Raw genomic sequence first — 17,914 nt, 5'->3', positions numbered from 1 at the left:
CTGGGATACACAAGTCCTTGTCATGTGCCTCTTCTTTCTTTTTATTTTTTTAAACTTTATGTTATTTGGAACATACACTAACATAGGCTCACCATTTTGGATGCATATAATAAAAAACTGTTCCTTACAGATAAAAGTTCTGAATACAGAATAAACAGGAGTAGTCCTGGCTGCAAGGAAAACATTTATCATGGATTTGTAATGCCAGCAAAACAGAAAATGGCCAGAAGATCAATAACACTCGTCAGAGCTTTATCTACAGCTCAGCTCTGCAGTGACACTAAACACAAACTTTTCGTGATCTTGAATGAGAATGGTCAGAAAATCCAGTGCTGAACTTACTGACCTGAGAACAAACCATGCAGAGAGACCAAAACACTCCATTCTAAAGTACAGGAGTATCTTCTACAGAATAATCCAAGGTTTTCTTGCTGGAGGTTTGCCTTGTGTTTTGCTTGCATCTACTGATCTCCAGTTATGTTACCTTTTTTAAGTCTGTCCTCTGTTTAGTCTGCAATTCCAATATACTTTGCTTTACGAGTCTGAAGCTCTTGGGACTGCTAGCATTGGAGAATAGAATTAAGGAAATATGTCTGAATGATGTAAATTTGAACTCGACACGTATGTCAGATACACGGATGAGATAACCTTCCTTAAAACACACAGCAGCTGGGACCAATAAGTACAAAAACGAGATTAACAATCTGAAGAATTAAAGCACAGCTAAAAGTCTTAAGAAGCCTGCGTAAGGCTAACATCTGAACAATTTTCACCGTCAGTAAAAGCTGATAAAACAAAGAGGATCCTAAGTCAAAGACGATGCTAGTAAGAGTCAGTTTTGGTTCCACAAATGTCATCTCCCATTTCTAAATCCTGAAGCCTAGGAAAGAACTCGGCAATACAAATTTCCAGTTAAATAGCTACTTCAAGCTCTTAACCCACTCTTCTTCCGTCTTTATGATTTAAGATGACATTTAGGAAAAAGAGGGATTTTAGAAACTACTGTCTCAATAACAGTCAGCTTGATACTATATTGCATAACAAAGTGTATGGCTGTCCCAAGCAGCAGAAAGCCCTGATATGAGTGTTATTACTGAAGCACAGAGCAACTGCACCCAAAATGGATCCCTCTGTTGCCAAATTTTGACTCAGTATTACTAGTGTTAATGCAATCCACCACCATTGTCTGTACTGTAGGCATGGTACAGCCAGCTAAATCACCTCTGAACTGCTATTACTGCACTATAATTTTCTTCTTCTTTTGGGTTTTATTTCTTTTCAGGAAGGAAGGCTACAGTGAACCCAAGAAGGTTATCGAGATTATGAAGCCAGGTTCTTCACAGTATTCATGGTGGAAGGATGAGAGACAATTGGCAGAAGCTGCAATGAGATGGGTTTGAACAAGAGGATATTTGCAAAAAGCTTTTCATCACGGGTACAGTCAAGCAAGGTGACATCCCTCCTTGGAGGTTCTCAAGACCCCACTGAATACAGCCCTCAGCAACCTGCTCCAACATCAAAGGAACTCTGCCTTGAGGAGGAGGTTGGACCACATTACCTCTGCAGATCGCTTCAAACCCGTATTATCCTATTATCCTATCACGTATACTGTTTCTCCACATTATTTAATCAAAATTAGATCTGAACACAAGATTAGGCAAAAGATTTATAGATTAATCTTAAGAATAAATTCCTATAAGCACACAGTACCATCAAAAACTTCTGGTAATGCAGTGTAGTAAACAGACCCCTTGTTAAAAACCCTGAGCAAACAATCAGAAATCCTTTGCCTTATTTAGACAGCAAGGCATTTGGAAATAAACACATCTATTTATTTTTTCAGAGCTCAGGAAAAGTATAATACTTTGAAAGTGCATTCACAAAAGGTATCAACGAATGCTTAGGATTTGAGATGAAGCTTCCCAGATTGCAGAGAAAAATAACTCAAAAACTAGAACTGTCTGCAAGTACAAAAAAGTCCAACTTTTCCTTATGAATAAACAACACTGAGGAGAGACAGAGAAAAAAATAAGAGCAGCTGAAGAAGGAAAATATTTGTCTTATCTATCTAATAGGAGGAAAAAAGAAACTACACTAAATGCAAAATATTTTACTTATTGCAAACAAAAGCTGTGCTAACAACGTTGCACAATACCAAATGTTAAGGTTTTGAAGTTTGCAGAAATTACTCTTTGTGGTGTTTTTTTAATATATCTTTATATTTTTACATTAGTTTTACATTATGACAAGAGTAAATTACTTACAGAAATTAAGACAAATGGTATATAATCAGGCAGCTTACTAATGTTTCATTTATATGTCACAGAGTGTAACCATTTAATATTTTTCTCTGATTTGAAAAGCATTATTAGATTCAATGCTTTCCTAGTCATATAACAGAATGATACAGTCCACATCAATAATTTCTAAATGATTAGAAATATATGGGAATTCACTATAAATGTGCTGTTTGTATTTTCAACAAAACATAGTTAATAACTAACTTTGTTACTTCACTAGAATGACAATTTCTCCCTTTTGTGTAAGATCTCCAGAAAAAACATAGGCAGACAAATGAAGAACTCCAGCATTTTTAGATCCAATGCTGAATAGCCTGGAGGGCAGTAGTAAAAGTCCTGAGTGCAGGATGAGTCCCTCGATAGGACATCAAGAGGGACCCGGCCTCTGCATTGAACCCGGCTTCTTTAAGTTGTTTTGCTATTTCCTCCACGTCCCAGCCTCCTTCTCCCTGGTCAGCCAGCAAGTGCTCAATAAGGTGAGGGTAGAAGGCAGTAGATACACACTTCACCACTAACTTGGCATCGAGGAGCAAGGACAGTATTTCAGCATCACAACTGGAATCATCGACCTATGAAGAAAGAAAAATCCAAAGTAATTCAAAATTAATTACCAGATACACCCATGTACTAAAACATGTCATGACTGTTCTAGCTGCACAGTGTGACCTTGAAAGACAGATAAGAATTCCATAGGGATTAACAGGGATATACACTTTGCATATGACAGAATATTTAAAAGTATGCCTTTAATAGTCTCTGTCACATTAATATAAATACTTGACCTGCACGAAGTTAAGGAATAAAGATGCTTAACAACCTGCCTAGGATTACACGAACAACTTTACAGACTTTTCACAGGTTCTCGACCCCAGTACAGGTGAAACTATTCACCAAATAGCTCTTTTTATTGCCTTCGATTTAGAATTAATAACACATGATAATCACTTTCAATTTACTATTTTCACTTCCTTTGGAACATCAGAAGCTTTCTAGAAAAACAGAATGGTTTTACCACCTTAATAAGGAAGAGAACTTGCTGTTTCGTTCTTACGCTACTTCTCCCATTGCTTCATTTAGATATTTGTATTTTTCTTTCCACTGAAAGCTTAAAAATAAACTTGATTCCCCTTAAGTCTTCAACATTTTCAGACTTAGTTACATAAACTTCTTATGGTTTACAAATCTAATGCAACAGTGCATAGCAGTTCTAGGTCCAGTTAAATACTGACATGTTTTCTTCTTGATGATTAAACAAAATTCACGGTGTTGGCATCTTGTAGTATACCATGCAACATAATAAGCCATTACACAAAGCGCTCTCATATTTTCTGAAACAGGAGGCTGGAGGGATATTCTGCCCCACTGCTGAGCTCCCTGTGCTCTGTTCTTCACCTGTGTGTAGGATGCAACTTCACACAGGGCTTCAGTGTTTGATTTTAATGAACATAAAACACAAACAGTAATTACAGTCACGAGAATAGCAGCAGATGGGAGGGCTGATTTAAATTAGTTTTTAAGGCTATTATTCAGTTAATGAAAAGTCCTATAGATTAGTGGAATTACATAAGTCAAAAACCTACACACTGGAGACAGAGAAGTCTGAAAGTAAAAGACCCTTTCTAGCATAAAACCACCAAACATCTCAGCTATACCATTGGGACGAAGATGCCCACCTGTAACACAGAAGCAGAGCAACCTGTCTGTACTCATGCATAAATGAGATAATTGTGTCTTTACACATAACAATAATAAAAGGGGACATAAGAGGCTCTTAGTTGCTGTCTGAGAGCTCATCCTTAAGCTCAAATAGTCCAATAGGTCTAAACTGATTAACATTTCCCATTTTCCGACTTCAAGTCTGTCTGAAGACCTGGTCAGAATGAGGAAATTGTTGCAATGCGATTGTCTCCAGGCAACTGGATGGAGACACAAGATGGCAACCAGATCCCATCAATGCTTTTCATATAGCTGAGACCACTGTCTCTTCTGCAAGTTTTTGGTCACCCTAAGCAAAGTCTGACAGGTGTGTGTGGGAAGAACACAGAGAAGCCAAGAGAAGCCAAGGTTTAATGAGGAATCTGTATAAAAATGGGCAGCTGAGAAAGTTAGATTAACCATTTACCAGTTTTGCAGCTCCAGAATATGCCAATGTTTTGCGTATCAGTTGCATATGAAGAGACAGTCACAGTCATTAGTTTAAACTCCTTACCAACACCTTTAGAGATTGTCAATACATTAATGTATATTTAATAACCTTAATTAAGAGAGCTTATACACTGAGCAACGATGCTTAGATAAAATTGTAAGTTGTTTTCAAATTAAATCAATTTAAACATAAGACATCTAAAATTAATTTTAAATTAGAACGAGCATTAAAGCAGAAAAAAAAAAGCCTGAAATAATACAAATACACACAGCATATATTTAAAAGTAAAAATACACCACAGAGTACAATATGGTGTCTGTGCAAGAAATGACTAAGCAAAACTAGGACTCCTCAATCTAGAAAAGAGGCAGCTTAGAGGGTATAGAGTAGATAACAATATCATTAGAGTATACAGGAATTGATTAAACACATTGTCTCATTTAAAAATAAAGAATCTTGAGCATCAAATGAACCTAGTAGGATCAGATTCAGAGTAAGTGAAAGGAAATAGTTGGGTTTGTTTGTTTACACTATTGAACTCTTTGGCAAATGATACTGAAGAACATAAAAGCTTGTCCAAGTTTAAGAAAAAATAGGACAAAACTGAAGAATAAACCCACTGGCAGTTACTTAGTACACAAATACAGCTGGAAACACCTGGAAGTTAGGAGAGTAGTATCTCAGAAAAAGAGCATATACATTTGCCCTATTCTTACTCTTTGCTAGACTTGTAATTCTCCCCTCTGTTGGAGCCAGGATACTGTTCCAATGGACCTCAAAATGCTACCTTTTCAAAAAATATTAATTCAAAACAACCTTAAGGGTTATTTTTGTCAATGATTTAAATCATATTTGAAGTGTTTTAATTAGCATAGATTGCCTGCAAGCATATGTTTTTAGCACGCATACCAAATATTAAGCTATACTAGACTCTCTAAATTGTACTATATTTTCTTTTTTTTTTTTAAAAAAAAAAGACTAAAACCCAATTAAGGCAATTATTGAAAAGCAACCTTACCATCAGTGTTAAAAAGCTGCTGCTTCTGGGCCAACAGCAGAGGTGGGATCTTATTAACAAGTCACTTCTGATCTGCCTGCACACACAGAGCCATGACTATCCCAAGATCCAAAATAAGTCTTAAACCTCTGGTTCCAGCAAAGTTTACAGCTGATCCCAGAAACACAGTTCCAGTGATATGGGATGCAGCTGACTGCAGTTTAAGCAACTCTCAGAGGTGCAGGTATCTTTTGCACAACAGAATACACAACCACTTTCCATACTGTGCGAACATGTGAATACACTATAAACCACACTCATTATAAACTGAGAGTATATACGATGGAGAAAAATCATTATGCCTATCTAGACTCTCATGCTGAGGGTGCTAAATTTTTAATTAGTGTAAAATCTGTTACTTCTGGAAGCTTAAATGGGCGAATCCTTTTCATATTTATCTCTCCTTCAGTAGGATTTGACAGTGCAGATTTAGCATGGTGCTCACACACAATGCAGATGTGTACACTTAAAAGAACTAATGAGGATAGTTATGCTAAGAAGAGGAAATCCTGACTTTTTTTCCTTGACTTACATACCTACTTAGGTATTGGCTGAAATCTACATTCAAGATGTAGGTATTCAAGTGGTGTCTCTGATGACTAGCTCTCTCTTTTAGACTGTGATAATCAATACCTTTCCCTGCTAGGGACATGCATATTCATCTGCAAAGCAAGAGAGAACAGAATCACAACAGGTGCACTCATCATTTCCACTGAAGCAGTGCTACAGCACTCTGCTTCAAACAGGGCTTGTGCATTTTATCAAATGTCTCTTTAATGCAGGATTTATAAGTGCATCTGCATCTAAAGAAGGAAAACCACAACTCAGCAAGGTTTCCATCAACAGAACTAAGGACCCACTTGTGCTCTGTCTCCATGAGTCTTAAACTCTTTTGGCACATCTTCAGCAGGATGGGGAGGAACCTTATCCCAGATCACCAAGTGCTGCTCTCAGAGAGGCTGTGGGATTCCAGCTGTTCCTCTAACAGCCTGGCAAATGATCCAAACACAAAGCAGTTGCACAACTCGTATTCCCCCCTCCGCTGACTGCTGTTCCTGAATCAGAATGGCACTTTGTGTCTTAATGCTGAACTCAGTGCTGTCAGTGCATAATCAGCAAGGGTTAAGCATGCTTGCCTGGGGCTTTGCCAACAGCACATTAATGTTACGAATGGTAAATGGGCTCAGGCTGGAGGTGCTGAGCAATCCCGCAGCAGCAGGTCCCCTGGGGAAGCAGAGACAGGGAGCCTGCAAGTTTTAAGAAAGCTTGTGTGTGAAAACGGTGGGTGAATACCAGCTCTGCCACAGGTGGCATCTCTGCTGATGTACTCAGAAGAGGATCCTGAAACATCTAGAAGGCTTTACTAATAAATCACTGAGGCCTCCACAAATTCTTGCAACCACAAATGCAAGAATGTTGTGGATCTGCTCTCCAAGACCAAGGACACAACTTATATCTGCATCCAGTGTTTTCTGTGGTTGCTAACACAGTATACATGGACAATGGAGCTATATTTGCTATGATGTCCTGTATCTATAGCAGGGAGAAAAAAAATTCTCTCCTGTAACGAGAATTTCAGATAAGCAAGAGAAGGTGGTATCATTTGCCTCACTAAGGGGCAAGTCAGTGTCTGCACAATTCCTTGTCAAAGTTGTTTGTGCAAGGTGTTCAGAGGTTCTGGTATTAGCAATAGGCAATATTTCATCCCTAAGTTATGCATTATAAAACATATGCATTATGGAATATGGACAATAACAGAAAGATAAGAGCTGCTGCTCATGTAGCAGCAGCAAAGAACTGAGCCTGCTATTTCCCAGAGTATTATGTCTCCACTACTACTGGAGATAAAAATGCTTTTCATTTTATTCCTGAAGGGAGTCTATAGGTATAGGACAAACAAAGGGAGAAGAAAACAAAGAGAAATTAAAATCCCTAGAAAACTAAGCTGGAGAGAGAGATTTTACCATAATGACTTTTAGTTTAAACACATATAATTTAACAAGGTATCTTTTAAAAGGTAAGTCACAAGAAGTGAATAGCCATAAATGGCATAAGAGATTGTAGAAAACTGGAAATTCCATTATTTCACACATTCTTTATGATTTTCCATATTACATTTTTCATAAATAGTGTCATAAAGCTAATCTCAGTACTTCACTATTGAAAGTACAGTATGCAAACTGAGCTAAGGTATTATTTCAGATTAACTAAAAGCATTTCCTAGTTCTAGTTTCTATTAAAGCCTTGGTTGAAGAAGTATATGCACTGTTTATATTAATTCCCATTTATTAGTTGTTTTAACAGTATAACTACCAACAGGTAACAGAATTTGGCTCTGTCAAAAGTATAAAAATCAGTCTTAATCTTTGAAAGACAACCAAGGAACAGACAACACTGAAACCCTTTTCAAAAACAATCTGACTCTTAAGGGCAAAGTCTGGGCCCTATTGGCAGTAATATGCTTATTTAAGTAAACTGATTTTTAAAATTATTCACACACCACAGAATGGAGAGGAAGAACAGTTATTTCTGTTATCCAGAAAAGACAAGTGGCAGTTTCTAAAAAGATACACAATAAAAAGAGAGGTCTGCAATTTCAAAAAAAGCTTACACAAAATCTTGGTTGTTTTATTACAGGCAAAAGCTATACAATTCCTAGTATCAGCATTTCAGCATCATCCTTAACTGTAAACATCCATAAAGCTGTCAGCAACACAGAACAAATGGCTAACTAATACATCGTATCAGCAAGCAAGTGCTGTATTTTTCTCACAGCCACGGTTGTGAGCTGTGTTAGCACTATGTCAGGGAATCAATAGCTATGACTTCCCTTTGCCAGATGTTATTTGTCCTTTTCCTGTTTGATGTAAGCAGAAATGGGCTTCCTATGAAAACTCATTAAGAATACAACAAAAACATCAACAGTCTGAACATTGTTTTTAAAAAGCAAATAATACACATATAAAATTATACTGAATAAATATTGACATAGCTAAGCAATAAATACACTTTGAAGTACCACACAAACTAATGTAATTATAACAGATGCGGACAAAGCAAGGAGTAACAGCTACTTTTCTAAACAATATAACAGCTTTTAAATGTAGCATGTCACTCTTTTGTACTTGCTACTTTTCTAATACTGGCATTCGCATGTCACATTCGAGGTACTAGATAAACTCTATGCCTAATGTACAGAAGTCAACAGTTAAATTTTCATTGACTTAAGATGAAATGTTAGACGAAAGCTGAATGCTTTGAAAATTCTAGGCTATGCAGCACTCTTACAGAACTACATGCTCAAATGATTACTGAATTTAGAAGGAAAAATTAGAAACAGCATATCAAGCTGCCTCCTGCATAAGAAGGCCAAAAAGAGTATTATTTTAGGCATGCGCAGGTGTACAAAGTGCTTTATATTACTAAGAAGATAATACGGTTCCTGGCCCTAGAACTTCAAGATAATGTTATCAGCCTAAGAGTGTAGAAAATGGAAAGCTGTAGCACACCAGAAAGAAAAGGGCAGTTAAGAGAGCAATACAATTAGCAGCTATTCAGAAAGTGCTACTGCACAGCATTGTGCTTTAAAAATAGTTAAATAAAATGTACTCGGACATGAATTCCTGCTGGCAAGCTTCAGAGCTAGTCACACAGCAGCTTTCATCTGTTAACAAAAAAGTCAATTTTAAAAGGTTAACAAAAACATATAGATGAGAAAGTGCATGCATATATCAGATCCCCGACTGCTTTCCTATGAGATCATCTTGTCGAAAAACAGTTACAAAAAACTCTTGCTTTGCAGACACCAAATCTGAAATTGCAAGGGGCAAAAGAAAACTATGAATATACTGAAGATAATCTACTATTCTTTTGGTGGTTAATAGTCATAAAATTACATTTCGTGGAAAATTTACAAAATTTGTGGTTTATTTGTAGAAGGAAAAGGGAATAGAAACACCTTCATAAAAATCTGTGGTTCTTTGCTTAAAATGCTAAACTCAACCAGGAAATGCTCGAAATTCATAGTGGATGCTAACTATGACATTGGAATTTTGATATAAGCAGGTATGTATGATAGACCAAGTTTGATATAGCACGTATGTACTAGATATCATATGCCCTGCTGCCTTCCATGCAACCATTTTAAATGTTGATAGAGAACAGGTTAAAAAAGCCGGTGCTTCAACCATTTTGTTAACCAAGCCCTTCTGAAGGAAAATTAGCAACATCTCAGGTGGAGCCTCTGCTTCTGGATCTATTGTTCCTCTGACTGGTCTCCACCGCTGTGTTCTGGAGTCCTCCTGACAGGGAAGCAGCCAAATCCTTTCTCGAGCCACCCAATGGATGCAAAAAGAGAAAGCTTCTGGAATACAACGTGCGGTGTAAGAAGGAAGACACAGCACATGAGGAAGAATAAACGATGATGAGAAATGTAGGGGAAAAGCGGGATGTACAACATCTTTCCTAGGGGACAGAGAACGGTGTGAAAGTGCGGGGTAGGATTGCACCGTTTGCCGCAACCCAGGAATCTGAAAAATTTGTTGCAATTAATATAACTAGAGCAGAGGGCCTACTCTAGGAAGCTCCTGCAGAAATGGGGCAACGTTTGCCTACTTCATGTGTCACAGAAAAAAAGTTTACTTTCAATCTGAATTCTCACAGATCACATTTTTAATGCTTTTGTGTTTTGGCGATGCTTATTTTAAAAAGATACACAGTTCAATTCCTGTTTCCATACGGATAGTTCCATTTTGAAGTAGCACCCAGGAAATTTACCATCAATTATTATTTTATATCGTAATACACAACCAAGAGCTCTTTAAGATATTGTTCAGAACTTGGAAATATTACATACGTGGTTTTCCTACCTAAATATTACAATTCTGGAAATGTTCAATGCAATTCATTCAGCCAGATGAGAAAGCCATTCCTTTTCATATAAACGTCTGAGACAATACCTCCCTTCTCTTCTGTGGTAGAGTGCTAGATTGTAGACCACAGCTCACAAAAATCCAAGAAACTCAGGTTGTAAGTGTTCAATGAAGAGCTTTAAGAAGTTTTAAAGCCAGCTCAGTTTTTAGAAAAATGGATAAAAGATAATACAATGCTTTTGTCTAGGAGACTAGCTTTTATCTTTTTAGGTGTTCCTTCTTAACTGAAAAGCAAATACTCGGGGAAAAAAAGAGTAATGGAACTTTATGTAACAATTGAAAAATATAAAGTAATCTCTTGTCTAAAGAAAAAGAGACGGTATTTATTTTTTCTCCAGAAACTTTGCTGCAGTATCGAATAAAACCTGTTTAGAATTCCATGAAAGTTCCCAAACACACCACCTTGCATTTTAACCATTCTACAACAAAATCAGTGATGTAACAGCTCTCCACATGCCAAGTTTGTTAGAACCAAGCTAACTCATTTGTTGTACTATTATCACCAATAAACAACCCCAAAGTGCTAGAATATGAACACAGTGATAACAATCTATATAACAAAATAGTTCCTGTTCCACCACACTGACTTAAAATAGCATATTAGATAATTCAATGGAAGTGCTGTGAGGTTTAATCACCATAAGTAGATATAAAAGATCTTACTAGCCCTGTGTTACCGCTCACTGTGGACACAATAGCTGTGGAAAATCTTAATAATGATAAGTCTCAATAGTCTCTGCTTACTATATGAAGATAAAAGAGCTAATATATTACCTCAAATTCTGAAAGGTGGTTAATTCAACAGCTCATACCTTAGCAACAGCTGTAATCTGCTCCAGTGCCACAGCATGAAGATCTTGATCTTTGCTTTCTACCAGCAGTTTCAGGGATGGCAGCAGCAGGGACTGGTTAAGCAGCAGCAAACATAATTCTTTTATACACTGAAAATAAAAGTAAACTAATTCAATGCAATCTCTGGAGATATTAACATCATCATTACCACTACAATTTATGAAAATTCTATGTGAAATGCAAAATGAAAATCAAACTTTGAAAGCAATGAACTCCCTGTTGGAAATAAGTCTGCAAACTTGAAAGGACAAATTTTTAAAAAAATGTGGAATACAGGGTTGTAAGTGCAACATTTGTTACATTAGGACAAGGCAGGTACTGAATCACTGTTACAACCTGGAGTGTTACTGAAAGAACAACAGAGCAATTGCAGCTCTCTGTGGGACTAATATATCTATGCTTCCTGAAATATGGCAAAGCACAGGAAGAAACTTAAAAGACACCTGTGACATTTCTGTAACTCAATTATGCAATTATACTAAGTTGAACAAAATAAAGAGCAAATAAAAGTACGTATCAGAGCTCAGCTATTATAAAGCTCTGTCACAAAATCTTTTCAAATTTTATACACAACTAAAGCTTAGCAAATTAATTTTCCCTACAGCACAAATTTAGCATCATAAATCATCTGCAAGAAGAAACCAGGCAGTGAAATACCTTTAAAACAAACAACAAACCTACTGTGCATTTCTAAAATTTTATCTTGGCCTTTTGTTAAAAATAAATAGAAATCTCCTACATGTAACCTGTGGTTTTGTTTTTCCCCCAACATTGCAGTGATTTATTCTTTGATACATCAAAAAGTATTTCAACTAACAGATTACATTATAAATCAAATTATAACTTCTCTTCTCCCTTTTTTGTCATTGTCAGGAATTTTGTTCATTTGCCACAGCACCAGAGATGTCCCACATTCCAGGACAACTTACCCCAAGTGCTCTGAGTATGTATGACAGTCACCTTGAAAATAATATCCAACTCTTTGAGGGTCTCTCTGTTTCACTCCAACATTTAAAGAGCAATTGTGGAAGGATCTCATCAGCCATTTATTAAGTTGGGAGAATACAAGTCCTATGCATTTTTTACATCTTTTACACTTTAATGACAAGTGTAGCAATTTGATGACCATAATGCAACTGTACTTTTAGCAGCAGCACAGTTTTAGTAGCTGTGAGCCTAAAAGCCTGAAATTATTTGAAGACAGATGTTAAATGCTTCAACTGTAACACACTGCAGGGACACCTGGCCTTGCCCAGCACAGAGAACAGTCTGGCTACACGTTGTTCAATCTTTTCTAAATGTATGCCTTCAAGAAACACTACCTGGAAGGACAAATTCTGTCAAGACTGAGCGCTGAGTCACTGAGGCAAGGCTTGTTTTCTCAACCAGACTTGTTCCTCTCCACTTGCATTCTCTTCTGCTACTGATGATGTGTTGAGTGAAGGATATGATATAGGACAGAGGTGCCAAACTCATTTTCACCAGGGGCTACATCAGCCTTGTGGGCCAAATGTAATTTTAAGACTATATAACTGTAACTACTCCTACACTTACAGAGTCCTAAAATTACATTCAGCTGTTTGAAGGCAACATCAAGGCTGATGTGGCCCCTCGTGAAAATTAATCTGACACCCCTGATATAGGATCAAGGAATAAGAAGATTCAATAAATATGTTAGGCTTTGTCTGATCAGTCATATGCTTATTAAACCTCTGATAATTTCATATCCCATTATATTTCTTTTGAGCAATAGTGTGCCTGCCATACCAGCAAACTTACCAAATGCAAAGTTAGAGGTTCACACTATCTGTCTCCTTTTCTTGAAAAGGTGTATCCATGGCAATAAATGTAGCTTATGTTAAAAAAAAAATAAATTCTGAGAGCCATAAAATACACAACCTGAACAAAACAGCAGTTTTACCATGGTTGCTTTTTCTGTCTGAAAGCCTCTCAAAACTAAACGGAGCAGCTGTGCCATGAGAAATAATCCATAACTATAAAAAGGCTCTCTAAAAGAACCTCAGAACATAGTTTGGAGTTTTTGAGAGGAAGAAAAGGAAACTAAGCAAATTGTAAAATGTAACTAGGTACTGTACATCTTTAAAGCAACAGGGCAGGGAGAGAAAAGATGCAGATGTTGAATCCAAGTTTGCTGACTCAATGAGCCGCTTTAAAATAAATAAAAATTTTATCTCTCAGCAAACAAATGCAGTAATACAGATATTAACACTGCTATTTTCAAAGCAATAACATTTAACTCAGATGATATGCCAGCATTTTGTTTTCTTCTTAGATGCTTCTCAATTACACTCTAGCACTGGTTACACATTCTAATGAGACGTGTTCTAACACAATCTGCTTTGTTCATCACAGAGGCATAAAGGCCTTTACGTAAGAAAACAGGCTTTGTTATCCAATTAACTTCTGCTTATCTTATACCAGCAGATTTTGAAGCTAAATTTCATTAGATTTCAGGTAGGTACCAGTCAGATGACTTGATTAACTTTGTGCTCGATTATACCATGACTAGCAGACATATCCACTCTTACCTACAAAATACATTCCAACAATTAATTTTACTTACTGTCAAAATATCATATCTTAGGCTAAAAAATGAAATAGTAGAAATTAAACTCAACTGGTTCTTGCTACACCTTTGCAAATCAAATCAGTTTTATTAGCTTCTGTTCCATCTAAAAATATCCGAATAAAATCAATCACCTGTCAATCTCTGATAAGCGAATACACTGCACTCCTTCAGCCTTCTACTTCAACGTATTTTCAGTGTGCACTAATTTTTGCAGGTTGACTCTTTTGCCTCTCATTTTTCAGTGTCCTCTTAAAATGCAGCTATCCTAACATGGTATTTTATTTTAATGCCAGTCTTACCAGTGGTTTATGGAGAAAGGTACTTCTTATCTACTGTTCTTCACTTGATACCTCTTACAAGACTGAACTGCCTCTATTTTCCTCATACACTGATGATACTGACTTTTGCTTATCAGTATGTCATTAATCATGTTGTTGCAACAAAAAGGCGAAGTGTTAAATATCTTTTTGGCTTCTCATTAAAACATCTCAGGCAAATGAGACAGTTGACAATAGTAATGGGTGAGACTTCAGTATCGTAAATTCAGTCTAAAAAAAACATATATGTTTCTGGGGCTGAAAAATTTATCCCAAAATGCATAAAGAAATGATAATTCAAGTTAAGAGATACCATGCTTGATAATGAGACACGTTACAGAAGACTGGAAAAGAGAAATGCAGTCTGTCTTTCAGAGGCAGAAGAAAGCAGGCACTCAAGGAGAAAAGTATTATGGACCTACCAACACTCCCACTCTATGAAAACCATCAAAACATACAATGAAAAAAACCAAAAACATTGTACAGAAACACATTCCTGCACCAGATTCTGTAGTTTAGGAAAAGGCCATCACTATGATATATTTTAAGTTTAGCAACACATGAAAAATGTGACATGAAACACTGTCCTCTGCACCAGGGAAATAAGGTATAGAATAGTGCGGTCCAACTTGCAAACCCCTGGAGTGGCCTCCATCGCTTTTTCCACAGGAGAGCTTGCCAAGCACAGAATGTCAAAATACCAAAAAACACCTTGTACATCTGCCACAAATAACTGCACTGCTGCACTGCAGCACAAGTGCCTTTCAGTCTGCAAGAAGAACCTGGAAGCATTTCAGTGTCTGTCTGCAGCACGAGGCTGCGCTTAGAGGGGAACGATGGTACCTTGAGAGGGACAAGGGAAGTCCTAAATCAAAATCTGGAACACCATGATTTAGCCGAAACCCTTGTAAGACAACTCTAGTCGCTGATCTATGCAGCCATCAATGGTTCACTGTAAGACCAGCGAGGCATATAAAATGGATTTCATAGGAGTCTGTTTTGGGTCCAGCATTATTCAGTATTTTCAAGGACAGTTTTAAGGGCTGCATAATGAGCTCAAAAAGTGTTGTGTCTGGAGAGGCTGCAAGCAGACCGAAGGGCAGCATTTATATTCAAAATTATCTGAACAAAGTGAAGAAAGACAACTGTGAACAAAGAAAAACATCCAATGTGTACTCATATGTAAAAACCAGGAACGAGCTAAAAATGGAAAAATGAGTGCCAGTAGTGCAGCTGTCAGTTCAAACATGTGTGCCTTCCAAGCAAATAAGACAATACTTATTTCAACTAACACAAATATTAAAGCTATGCAACTCCTCGAAAGACAGTAAAAAAAGTACTTGGTTATAAAAAAAGTAGAAAGGCCAACGGGAGGTAGAATAAAGAGAGAAATCTTTCTCATTAAATCTAAAGAAACATTTTTTTCTAACTTCTAGACTACCATGACTTGAAGCTAAACTGTTTTTTCCATCACAATCTTTGGACTTCAGAATGGTAAATGTTATTCATGGCGATAAACTGATCTCTCAGATTTTAGAATTCTGTCATTCTAGGTCTGTCTTCTTAATCAGTGTATTCATTGAAATGTGAAGTAATCTAAACAGGTTAATTATCAGTAATCAGATTTTCATCTTATTCAGCCACATGATCTCAACTCTCTAACTTGTGCACCAAGTACCGCAGCCGTGCATACAAATAAGTTACTTTAAATTTATCCATGTCATTCCCCTCTCTTCTCAAATAGAGATTGAAAGCAATACAGCCTGCCTTTGTAGGTAACTGTACATTTACACATTTTAGTGCAACACATATTGCTGCCCAGCATTCTCATAATAAAAAAGTTATTTTACATTGGTGAAGCTATTTTATGCTTGAGGATCAGAGCATCTTCATGTTGTATCTGTATACTCACACCTATACAGAGGGCTCTTCCAACCTCCTGTACCATTAAAAAAGGCAGGCACCTCCAAGCAAAGCTGCTAACCAAGACCAAAATTGTGTCTAAATAAGGACTTGTAATGGAATATAAGAAAACGTTTACTCAATAAAGAGAACTAAGCAAACCATGACCCATTCTTGAGCAGAACTCTTGTTGAACTGACTGCTGTAAGACAAAGACCCTTGGTGAGATTTGTCTCCCTGGTTCACTGAGATGAGTTAGGAAATTCTAATTTGATTAAGTTTGTCTACTCCTGTGCATGAGGAAGGTTATGAGTCTACAAGCTATGAGGCACAACTCAATGCCTTGTAAAGAAAAGCTACATATACTTAGGCCAGTCCCAGGGATAGTGACACCTGCCTTCCATCAAAATTTTTGGTGGAATGAATTAAGGAGCGTATTAATCATTTCAGCTTTCTGACACCTTCTAGAATCATGTTTTATATAGATATCAAACTTGACTCAAATCTGTCTGACTATTTAAAAAAACCAAACAAACAAACACACTCCACCTGTCTGTATTTTAAGCAGAACGTGTTGTTTCTATTCTGCTTCTAGCCTTAACATCAGCTGTTTTCTATAACAGACTGTGATTGTGTGAAGATGGTAATAAGGCATTAATCAGCCTACTAAAAATATGCACATGACTACTCTAAAGTTGTGTGAAGTTTATTAAGCATTTCTCAAATCTGTCTTCATTAGTATACAATATTTACGTTCAAAACACTTCAGTAATTTTATGCTTAAGAGATGCTTGTACTGAAGTATGCATACCTAGTTAAGACAGAACACCATGACTATTACAAAGCAATTACTTGTATATTAGTTTTTTCATCACCAACACATTTTTCTCACTAAATCTTTATGCATTTATTAGTGAGAAAATTACTGATTATATAATTAATAACTTTTCCACAATAACGCCTATGGCAATGCACTATTTAAGAATTTTTATAAATACTTCAAAGAATAATTTATACTAGAACAGACACCTAAAGGTCAGTTAATCCAACCAGCCTCCACTCAAAGCAAATCCAACAAGATATAATTGCGCATGACATGATCCAGTCAAGTTCTGAATACCTCCAAGGATGGAGACTCCGTGTCTCTTCTAAGAATCCACCTATTCTAATACTTCACCAATTTAACGGTGAAAAATGTTCTCCCTACATGTAATGAGAGTCATCTCTATTGTCTCTTGTCCTACGACTAAGCATCTCTGTGAAGAGGCTGGCTCCATCTCCCCAACGTGTTTCCTCATCCGTATATGTAAAGACAGCAGTATGATCTCCCTCAGCCACCTCTTCTTCAGAAAGAATGAACCCAATTCTCTCAGTCTCTCTGCATCTATTGTGCTCCACTCCCCTAATCACCTTGTTAGCTCTCCATTGGTATGGCAACATCTTTCTTCTAGTTAGGACCCCAAAACATGACTCATCTCCACAGTACCCTAAGTTAAAACTTACCTCAGCAGGGAGCATGTGCTTTGTTTCATACAGAGAACGGCAGATTTTCAAAATTTCATTTCCTGTGTTCTCCTTTTCCTCAGGTGGGCTTCTCTGTAGCATAACAGTTCCCAGTTTCACCCAGGGATTATCATCCGTGCGCGATCTGCCCAGAAATAAACAGAGATGTGTTTAGAATATAAGTAGATATCCCTCGCCCCCATTTTCTGTAGGTGTTTTTTGTTCATTTGATTGTTTTGTGATGTAAGGTACAATCTCACGAAAGAGAGAGAAAAAAGTTTCGAGGCAAGCTAATATCCTGATGCCATCATTCTTT

General features: G+C 36.9%; 1 protein-coding gene across 1 annotated transcript in view; it reads right to left on the bottom strand.

The window, feature by feature from the left end:
* Positions 1 to 2,593: 2,593 nt before the first annotated feature.
* NBAS (NBAS subunit of NRZ tethering complex) overlaps positions 2,594 to 17,914 on the bottom strand; it is a gene marked incomplete at both ends in the record, with an annotated part of 184,068 nt that continues 168,747 nt past the window's right edge. Inside the window, 3 exons of the mRNA XM_080341011.1 lie at positions 2,594 to 2,869; positions 11,247 to 11,375; positions 17,599 to 17,743. Of these exons, the coding sequence (XP_080197137.1) occupies positions 2,594 to 2,869; positions 11,247 to 11,375; positions 17,599 to 17,743 (550 nt within the window). The remainder of the gene's footprint in view (positions 2,870 to 11,246; positions 11,376 to 17,598; positions 17,744 to 17,914) is intronic.

Source organism: Nesoenas mayeri, assembly GCF_963082525.1.
Source record: "Nesoenas mayeri genome assembly, chromosome: 3".
In the NCBI taxonomy this organism is placed as follows: domain Eukaryota; kingdom Metazoa; phylum Chordata; class Aves; order Columbiformes; family Columbidae; genus Nesoenas; species Nesoenas mayeri.
This window is presented reverse-complemented; position numbering and strand designations above follow the sequence as displayed.